The sequence below is a fragment of the Oncorhynchus nerka genome, linkage group LG18 (assembly GCF_034236695.1).
Source record: "Oncorhynchus nerka isolate Pitt River linkage group LG18, Oner_Uvic_2.0, whole genome shotgun sequence".
Lineage (NCBI taxonomy): Eukaryota > Metazoa > Chordata > Actinopteri > Salmoniformes > Salmonidae > Oncorhynchus > Oncorhynchus nerka.
Genome location: NC_088413.1, coordinates 21,372,529 through 21,382,989, shown reverse-complemented (window position 1 = coordinate 21,382,989; position 10,461 = coordinate 21,372,529). Strand labels below are relative to the sequence as shown.

The 10,461-nt window shown below is 44.4% G+C and overlaps 2 protein-coding genes across 4 annotated transcripts in view; one reads left to right on the top strand and one right to left on the bottom strand.

Annotated features, from left to right (window-relative positions):
- Positions 1-213: 213 nt before the first annotated feature.
- Positions 214-4,516, bottom strand: fgf20a (fibroblast growth factor 20a). Its single transcript, XM_029654530.2, has 3 exons — positions 3,571-4,516; positions 2,959-3,062; positions 214-1,406 (listed from the first exon to the last, which is right to left on the bottom strand). The coding sequence occupies exons 1-3, from the start codon at positions 3,845-3,847 to the stop codon at positions 1,161-1,163; spliced, it is 627 nt and encodes a 208-aa protein (XP_029510390.1). The 5' UTR covers positions 3,848-4,516; the 3' UTR covers positions 214-1,160.
- A 2,118-nt stretch (positions 4,517-6,634) lies between these two features.
- Positions 6,635-10,461, top strand: part of micu3a (mitochondrial calcium uptake family, member 3a) — a 47,278-nt gene continuing 43,451 nt past the window's right edge. For all 3 annotated transcript variants that reach the window (XM_065003744.1, XM_065003743.1, XM_065003742.1), the window contains exons 1-2: positions 6,635-6,914; positions 8,991-9,138. In XM_065003744.1, the coding sequence (XP_064859816.1) occupies positions 6,648-6,914; positions 8,991-9,138 (415 nt within the window). In that variant the 5' untranslated portion in view covers positions 6,635-6,647. The remainder of the gene's footprint in view (positions 6,915-8,990; positions 9,139-10,461) is intronic.

The following is a 10,461-nucleotide window of genomic DNA, read 5'->3' as shown; positions in this document are numbered from 1 at the left end:
TAAACTGGTTACCAATGTAATTAGAGCAGTAAAAATAAATGTTTTGTCACACTCATGGTATACGGTCTGATATAGCACGGCTGTCAGCCAATCAGCATTCAGGGCTGGAACCACCCTGTTTATAATAGTAATCAGACCATGTTTCAGTATTACTGTATGTTATTGTATTTGTATGAAGAAGACAGACCAGTGTATCTGAAGTGTTAACAGGTTTATTCCTCACTGGAACCCAGTGGAACTCTGGCTCTTTCTGATGACATAAGAGAAACATGGACGCCCCCGATGATGACAAGCTCGGGAATAGTGACAACGTGGCCTTACACAAACCATTGTCTAAATAAAAACTCATAGGAAAATATTTCTTCAGTCAGTTTGAAAGGACATGTCAAATGCAGTACTTTACACAGTGGCACAAAATACATCTCTGATGGCTTATTTTTAATATCTTATATATACCTGTAAAAAATATATTCTCAAAATAAATAAATATATAAAATAAATATATGTCCCAGAAAAATGCATAAATTAAAAAAACTGAAACAGGCTAAGGTTATTTTGTAAGTCTTTTTTTCTCGTCCATGCTCGTGTCAGGGAATAGAATGCAGTTACGGAATGTTCAGAACAGAATTCCTTCACAAATCTTCGTGAGTGTTTCGTCAAAACAGTCCACCTTGGGGTACCACAGAAGAACACAAAGTCTACACTCCGCTGGAGGACCATCCACTCTTCTTCTCCTACTCCCATTTCACTACAGATAGATTGACCAATCAGAATGTCAGAAGCCACTCAGGGGGTGGTGAAGAAGAACCATCCGGAAAGATGACATCAGCAGCTCTGGAGGTGATCCCTTCACCTTCCAACACGATGCTCAAAACAAAGATGGCCACCAGGCCAGCCTCTCTTTTGGCCAAAAAGCCCCTATTAAACACCTGTACTGCTTTCTCCTGGGGCTGCACCGGCCTTGACCCATTTTCGGGTCATTTTCACACATATTTGCTATCCACCCCACAGCCCCCAAGCGACCTTTCCTCCATTTTGTTTCCATAGGAAGCCATAGGGAGACTGACGATATGCAGACCCTTCATAGGAGAGTACTGAGAGTCACGGTGCAGTGTGCTGGGTGTGTAGCGCCGCAGGGACCAACACACTCCCACCGGGTCTCAGCTGTGGCCCAGGACTTCTCTGTAGAGTTCGGGTACACGGTCGGGATCTACGGGCCTGGGCAGGAAGTGGGTGAAGCGCTGGTGTCGCCGGGAGCGGGCGCCGTCCCTGGACGTGCCGTCCTTGTTGAGCGCCACGAAGTAGTGCGCTCCCCGGTCACCGTGTCTGTAGAGGTTGGATGAGTATGTGTTGTACCAGTTCTCCTCAAACTGCTCCCGGAACACACACTCGGCTGTCAGCTTCTCCTAGAGAGAGAGAGAGAGGGAGACAGAGAGAGAGAGAGACAGAGAGAGAGAGAGAGAGAGAGAGAGAGAGAGAGAGAGACAGAGACAGAGAGAGAGAGAGAGAGAGAGAGAGAGAGAGAGAGAGAGAGAGAGAGAGAGAGAGGTGATTAGTGAAATGTTACACAACAGAGCAGTGTCATCTCAGTGTCAATGCTCACACACAAATACACACTTCCTTGCAGAACAAAATGTGTGCCACCTGCTGGTTGGTCATATCTTATCACCCTCCCAGATTAACAGGACAACAGAGGAGGCAGAGGAATTCTCTCTTTCAGTTGATGCTGAATAGTAACCTCTGTTATCACCTCCTACACAGAGATGCCCATGAGAATGGAGAGCAGCACTGAATACAAGACACATCATATGTAGACTATAGTTTATCAGTCTATGTAGACTTTATGTAGGCAGTATGATGGGTATATGTAGGCAGTAGGTATGCAGTAGGCAGTATGAAGGGTATATGTAGGCTGTATGCAGGCACTATGGAGGGTATATGTAGGCAGTATGCAGTCAGTATGAAGGGTATATGTAGGCAGTATGAAGTGTATATGTAGGCAGTATGAAGGGTATATGTAGGCAGTATGAAGGGTATATGTAGGCAGTATGATGGGTATATGTAGGCAGTATGATGGGTATATGTAGTTAGTATGCAGGCAGTATGGAGGGTATATGTAGGCAGTAGGTATGTAGTAGGCAGTATGAAGGGTATATGTAGTTAGTATGCAGGCAGTATGGAGGGTATATGTAGGCAGTATGGAGGGTATATGTAGGCAGTATGCAGTCAGTATGAAGGGTATATGTAGACAGTATGAAGGGTATATGTAGGCAGTAGGTATGTAGTAGGCAGTATGAAGGGTATATGTAGGTAGTATGCAGGCAGTATGGAGGGTATATGTAGGCAGTATGATGGGTATATGTAGGCAGTATGCAGTCAGTATGAAGGATATATGTAGGCGGTATGCAGTCAGTATGAAGGGTATATGTAGGCAGTGTGAAGGGTATATTATATTCAGTAGGTATGCATTAGGCAGTATGAAGAGTATATGAAGGCAGTATGAAGGCAGTGTGCAGGCAGTATGAGGGGTATATGTAGGCAGTGTGAAGGCTGTATTGTATTCAGTAGGTATGCATTAGGCAGTATGAAGAGTATATGAAGGCAGTATGAAGGCAGTGTGCAGGCAGTATGAGGGGTATATGTAGGCAGTGTGAAGGCTGTATTGTATTCAGTAGGTATGCATTAGGCAGTATGAAGAGTATATGAAGGCAGTATGAAGGCAGTGTGCAGGCAGTATGAGGGGTATATGTAGGCAGTGTGAAGGCTGTATTGTATTCAGTAGGTATGCATTAGGCAGTATGAAGAGTATATGAAGGCAGTATGAAGGCAGTGTGCAGGCAGTATGAGGGGTATATGTAGGCAGTGTGAAGGGTGTATTGTATGCAGTAGGTATGCATTAGGCAGTATGAAGGGTATATGTAGGCAGCATGTAGGCTATATACCAATGTAAATACTTACAGAGCCGTAGAGGTCTCCCTTGCTGTTCATGCCCAGGTATAATCCACTGTCCACCCCACGGATGCTCACCATCCCCACAGCCAAGCTGATGAACTCCAAAATACCTGCTCATCAAACCAGCAGGACACCAGTAGATTAACATCACATATTATGATGTCACAAGTCACAAGTTCAGCCAGTCATTGAGGGATATATTATTCAACGCTTAGTACTGAATTCATACTCTTATGTCTATCATGGAAGCTGTTATCAGTAGGCATTATTTGCTATCTTGCTGATAAGAAGGTCAGTTAGGAAAGGTAAAGAAATTCTGCCAATCTAATCTCCCTTGGGGAAATGAATTGTGTTGCAATATGTGCGAACATATTATGGGGTGTCTGAAATAGTAACTATGGTACAAAAACACATGCACACATTATAGATTAGACAGGATGCAATAGGTATATGTGTCCATAATCATAACATTATAATATTCATAATATAAATAGAATTCGTCTATTCAGAATCATATTCAGAATACAAAGAATAACAATGATCATTATACACCTTATATTACTGCCATAAGTGTATAATAACTGCATTATTGCTCCGAAATATTTTCTAATGCCTTACCAAATCTGCTATGGTCTTTCCTGGTGCCTTGCACTGTGCCATCCGGCAGTATCTCGAGGTGGAACCCGGTCCTGCAGTACAGCTGCCTCCTCCGTAGAATCCCCTTCAGATGCGTCAGATCCGACGGCGTGCTCCGCGACAACCTCTCGGCCGACACCAGGTGCTCGCTCATCAGTCCGGGGGTGTCCCCAGCGGGCGTCAGGACAAAATGCGATCCGTGTCCGAAGCTATCCAGGCCGTGCAAGGAAAATGTACCCACCTCGCCCACTGCCCCCATCACAAAAACGACCGCCCCGCACGCTTCACAACCAGCCGCCTTGAACCGGGTAGAAAAGTTAACGTACTGTGTTCCTGAAAGAGGGATCCTCCTGAGTGAATGTGTGTTTTTGCGCAGTCACCAAATGTGTATTTTCTCTCTCTTGCAAGTGCGCGTTTTATTTACATCCGCATATTATCCGTTTATCCTCAGTTCAGCACATGCTCTCCTCTCTCGACCTCGGGCTACTCCCCTTTGCTCTGTTTGTTCGTCCGGGTTTTCCTCCCCTCGCAGTCGTTGATGCGGTTGCCGGGAGAGTGCTCAGCTCGTGCTCACTGCGTTCTGCAAATGAAGAGTGCGAGCGTGAGAGGAGCGCCACTTTAAATATATTCCGTATGTAAATTCCCTCTTGCCGTATGCTAATGAGACGCTTTATAGATTTCTTTTTGAAACATAACTCCTTGATCCTTGACCGTCCTCACAGCTTTGATGTTCAGTTTCATCTGCATCGCCGATTATCATCATCCCGTAGATGGATTATGAAAAGTACTGTAAGCGATTTGAAAGGAGAACAAGTGAGAGAGAAGTCAATGAGAGTTGGTCCTTTAATAAAACGCCGTGTGAATCAAGGAGGTTTTCTCTATGGTGTCGCAGGGGAATGCGCAGTAGCCTATGTACAGAACACTACGGCTTCCCTGGCTGGCTCCAAGTGGTTTGGTGCACTAGGCGAGTGCAGCCAGTGAAGAGGTGTGTGTGAGTGTGTGTGGGGGGGGGGCGTGTGTGTCAAAGACGTATGGCAGGTGGAGAGGCAATGGATGGGAGGGAGGGGAGGACAGAACAAGACTAGGGGATGCGAGGCGGTGCTTTGAGTTGACAATTGCACTGACTGTCAGGAGTGTTATGTTCTCCACAAATAAATAATCAGCAGCAGTGTGTGTTAAGGGGGTGTGTGTTTGTGTTTCTATTGTGTGTATGGGTGCGTGCGCGCACGTGTTCATATAGTTGATAATTACTATCATCCTAAACGCTTTATAACCCTACGGCTCGAGTGACTCAGGTGCAGTCATTTGCTGCTGGGGGTGAGAGAAAAACTTCCCCTTCTTGTGCGTCATTTTCGCGCACAGATGTTGATTTATTGCCGCGCTTGTTTTATGTAATCCAACGGCTGTTCCGCGGCGTGTTTAGAAACAGAACCCGCCGCACATCTGTGCAAACTGCATCACTTGACTGTCAATCTTCCACTGATCTCCTGGCCTCTTTGAACACGCTCTTCTTAATTGTGGTCTTAAAGAGCATAGGAATCAAAGACCAGAGCGATCAAAGTTGAGAGATCTTGTAAGGGGACCAACAACAGTCAGGGGGAACTTGGAGGTAGAAACCTGTTTGAACCTAGAGCTTCAAAATACCCAGATAGGCCGAGGTTACCTGACACCGTCACCGAGAGTTCCCCCAGAAATACAACACAATAGTTCAAGCCATTTTGACAATATTATAAACGTTTACAAATAGCCTGTTGTGTATACGATGAATAACACTATCCTTATGTAGACTATTGTATTCTATTGATTTGGAGCATGGGACAATGTGGTAGCCTACCAGCGCATCAAATAGTTCAAGGCACTTTGCCCATATTAGCGAGCCTACATGTACAGATAGTCTCCAGTGTATAGGCCTATGCCCTAACATGTATTGCATTGAATTGATTCTGGCCTGGGAGAATAGGGTACCGGGGAGGCAGCCAGTGACCTGAGTCTAACTGATAGGGTACAGGGCAGCAGCGCGTGCAATGCATCTGCCTGGGCCTGGGAATCGACTGGTTGCAAATGACCTAGTGACCATTTCCACACATAGGTGATTCATCAACATCTCTCTCCGGGGACCTTTCTCTCCCTGTTGGGTTCCCAGGGCTCATTAGTATTTATGATTTCCCCCAGAAATACCTTGAAACAAAATCGATGCGCGCGGCGCAGAAGCGATCAATCAATATGCGCGCGCGGATCGATGCGCCACAATGAAGACGTCAATTACGTGCCACATTTCCTGATGACATTGGCATTAGATGAATTGTTTCCAGGGTCACATTGAAATATCTTCCCACTGCACATTGTGGAGCTCCGTGCAGAGTAAATGCAGTGTTGTTTGATATATGGGGAGAAAACCACACAGGCCTTTGCATGACCAGCTGGTTGAAGGCATCAAAGGGAACTTGAAGAACCCATCGGCTTAACGTTGATATATAAAGCATTAGTGTATAGCCAATGGAGTAAGTCGCATGCAGCAATCTTTGTACTCTTAATATCTGTCTTACTTCGAAACGTACTTGATCCAGCTGTAAGAAGTTATTGTGTAACATCGTGATGAAACAACATGATCACGATTAGCAATAAATACATGTTTTTATAAATACATATTTTCTTAGAACTTTGCCCCAACACTCGGGACCATATAATAGCCAACAGAGAAACGACGTATTACTAGTCTACATTATGTTTTATTTGCAGTCTCTTGTCATTCGTGTGAATAGGGCTTGTCAACATTTGCATGCGTCCTGATTCTCCTGAATGTAAAAAAATATTGGCTTCTAATTAGAATAGTAACGCAACTATGTATATAATTCACCAAGGTTCAGAAATAAGCACCTTATTCTGTCCCAAACCCATTGGAGTATCATATCCATCTGTTTTGGTGGCTGGTTCAAAGCCGAACTTCGATCAGAGCCGCAGCATCCCAAACTCCAGTGAATCAGAGTGAGAATATGATCCACATCTCGCGAGGAGTGAGAATACGTTTACCCTTCAATACTCTCATCATAGCAACAACAATGGCCGCTTTTCGCAGACTGGCTTCAATCGTAAACAGGTTAAATGTCTGGTCCGCTCCGAGAAACGAGCTCCTCGGCGCTCAGACGACTACCGGAGGTAGGACACAGAGATGCCTAGCTGTTGGGATGTGTCTCGCAACCGGGGGAGTGGTGGCATTTTATTTTTACAACGACATGTACAGTCAAAGATGCAGGAAGAGGATGGGATATCGCTTCAGTGGCCGCGACCTGCTCCCTGTCCTTTCCGCTGTAGAAGCACAGCAAAAGGTATAGGCTTCTAATTTACACTATGTGCTATGACAAGATAGTCTATGAAAAATGCCACGCACCGAGTACACTTGTCCCAGAAAAGTATTCGTATGTTGACAGAATACGAACTCGCTGTCAAAGGCATTCTGCCATGAATGTGTTATAGCCTAAGTGGGTGAGCGTGATCTGAGAATTCGAGAAGCGCAGCGCCTATTTCAATGTGTTTTAGTAATATGTTCTTCTTTTGAAATGTTGTTTGGAAACCACAAACTTATGACTAGCCTAGTAGGCTACTAGTTACATTTTTCGCTGAGCGGATAAATGTAGTCATTTCTCTACTGTACAACGGAAACATTAGGCCCAGTTTTTCCAGAGATGATATCGAGGCACACTGGAGAAGGAAGGGCGCTCTCCGCTCGAGACGGTGCTGAAATGACACGCGCGTGCCCCTTTGACGTAGTTACCGCAAAGGAGGCTTCACTGCCAACGACTGTTCTTACACTTCCTAACAAAATAATACAAATGGATTTCTTATTGTAATTTTATTATAAACATATGCTCGTTATTTCTTATAGCATGACCAACTTAATTGGTAATGGAAAGTGCATGTAAACAACCAAGTATTTCAAATCATCCCCACTTGTGGGAGGATATCATATTTTGGTTCTCATGGTCTGGATGACTCTGTTAGGATATTTTTTTTTACATGCCCTTATATGGGTATTCAAAACACCATTTTCTATTGAGGTTTTAAGATCTGTTGATTGAATTCTCTTGGCTTTTATTTGATTACTTAAACATGCATGTAGGTTACAGACATATGCGTTTTACTGATTTCTGTGTAGGCCTAATTCTGCTTGATAAGGCTTGTTGGGGTAAATATTAAAGTTCCATTGGAGACATTGACATTTACCTCTTGGAATGCATGCCACAGTGTGTTGGAATGGTGGACGTATTTATTCATTTATCAGAAATATGAAGTACTAGTGAATTAAGTTATTTGTACAAACCCAGAGCATTAATCGGAGTTAGAGGGCCAGGGGGGGTCAAATCCATCCAAAATCCCTGAAGTCAAACCAGGAAGTGACTTCTTCTTCTACCCTTCTCTGGGGAAATTTCCTTCCATTTCTATCCATTCAATTAATTCCTTTGGAGGGAAAAAAAAAATCCCTTAAGACAAACTCCTCATGAAAGCTTTATGAATGAATCTGTATGCAAATTGGGCTCCAGCGGAAAGTAGAAAACCTCTGTTCCTCGTTTCCTCCCGTCAGGCACGGCAGAGTTAGTTTGTTATTTATACCCTTTTCTAATTACAACCCAAGAAGTCCTTTCTTTTTCTTTGCGCAGTGGCACTTTGGTGTATTTTAATCAGGCAAGCTGTCTTTCCCTCAATGCCTTGTGTGAAAGAGCCAGAGGTGGATCTAATTATAGACAGAGAGGCCCAAATAAAGATGCCGCTTCGAATACATTCAAAGCAAGGACACGGTAATGGTTCAGCTGGCATCTTCGAGAAGACAGTGTGTGAGCAGTGTTGTCTCTCTAGAAGAGATACTATTCTGTTCAACAGCGAGGCTGTTGTTGAGACTTTCTCGTTAGTAGCCCATTGCTTGGTCTTGCCAGGTGGTTGGTGATATTTGATTTCTCTATTACAGCGATGATAGAAGGATGGAGAGAAGGAGAGAGGGTGCTCGGGAGAAAGAAAGAGGGATAGTGTAGTAAAGAAAATTGAAATGTGCTGGTTTAGCTGGTATCTTCGAGAGACAGTGAGAGGAGTAGTATCAGTATTGTCTTTCTAGAGGAGCTGTTTGCTTCTGGCTCCTGGCTAGAGTAGTGATTGGAGGGCTGCTTGACAGGTAGAGGGTGATATTTGATTTCTCTTGCACAGCTCTGATAGAGAGGGAGGGAGCGAGAGACAGGAAGAGAGAGAGAGAGAATCGCTGAGAAAGAAAGGCTCGTTTTTATTTCTTCACCCTTAGGCCCAGGCAGAAAGATATTACAGTACGGGTTCAAAATGCTCAAGTCCACAGTGCATTGCATTGAAAATTGTCCATCAGCAAAACCAACCCGTTTGTTTGTCTGTTTGTGTGTTGCCAGACGCGGCCGTTTGACTTTGAGGAAGGAGACGTGTACATGTCGTCCCACGAGCAGCGCTTCCGTCTGTTCAGCTCAGTGGAATATGAGGGACAGCTCTACATGACCCCACAGAACTTCATCGAGTCCGTCACCATGAGCGAGCCCCGGAGTATGTACTACTAGGACACAGTTACCATATTTATGATGCTATTTTGGGAAACTGGCCCTCCATCTTGGCTCCAAAAGTTCCATGATGATTTCTAACCTGGAATGTGTTTTACCAACCTTCCAGATCCAAATTGGTGCCCATTAGAAGATAATAGTTTCACTAGCTCTATGCAGTTCATATCGAAGTTCATTTTCTTTTGATCTGTTATGTTTTGTGATCTATAATGTTCTGCATGGCTTAAATAGCGCTGCATATAGAGACCAGGGCCTGTATCCACAAAGCCTCTCAGAGTATGAGTGCTGATCTAGGATCTGTCCATATAATCCTGTTCATTATGATCTAAAAGGCCAAACAGATCCTAGATCAGCACTCCTACTTGAGATGCTTTGTGGATATGGGCCCTAGATGATTTTTTGGCAAAAAATTCAGTAAAAAATACACAAGTTTTCTATTAATAAACCACCATTGAATATAATCATATAATCATCCTGACAAAGCAGATTGAGAGTTGAATGAATTTCCACAAACCCTAGAAGCTGACATTTCGCTGGCTGCTATGAGAGAAAGAGAAGGCGCTCACAGCCCAGTGAGGATTTCAGTGGGAACGGCCCATGGTTTGTTTTACTCCCTCTGCCAGTGTAATGCCTCTGTTTTGGGAGGTTTCTTAACAGATTGCTCATAGCCAGTGGACCTCAGAAGATACGGGCGTGTGTAACACTGTTTAGTCTGATGGTTAATGCTGTCACACAGCACACGGACCAGACTCCCCACTGAGAATGGGATAGATGGGGCTTTTAAAGTGTGTGTGTGTGTGTGTGTGTGTGTGTGTGTGTGTGTCAGAGGCCACCTAATGTTTCCTTTGAGGTTGAATTAGACCACCCCTTTATAAAGACCAAAACAAATCTGCACTTTTACTAGAACATTGCCCCAGACAGACACAGGGCTACAGTACAAAGCGAAGCAGAGGGCACTTTATGGCCTTGTAATAGGTCTATGGTGACAGTGTATGGATGTGTTATTATGACTATGGAACCCCTCATACTGATGTTATCTGATCCAGCCCACACACACTCCGTTATGCTCTCTCTCTCTCTCTCTCTCTCTCTCTGTCTCTCTCTCTCTCTCTCTCTCTCTCTCTCTCTCTCTCTCTCTCTCTCTCTCTCTCTCTCTCTCTGTCTCTCTATCTCTCTCTCTCTCTCTGTCTCTATCTCTCTCTCTCTGTCTCTCTCTCTGTCTCTGTATCTCTCGCTCTCTGTCTCTCTCTCTGCCTCTCTCTCTGTCTCTCTCACTTTCTCTCTCTCTATCTCTCACACACTTTCTGTC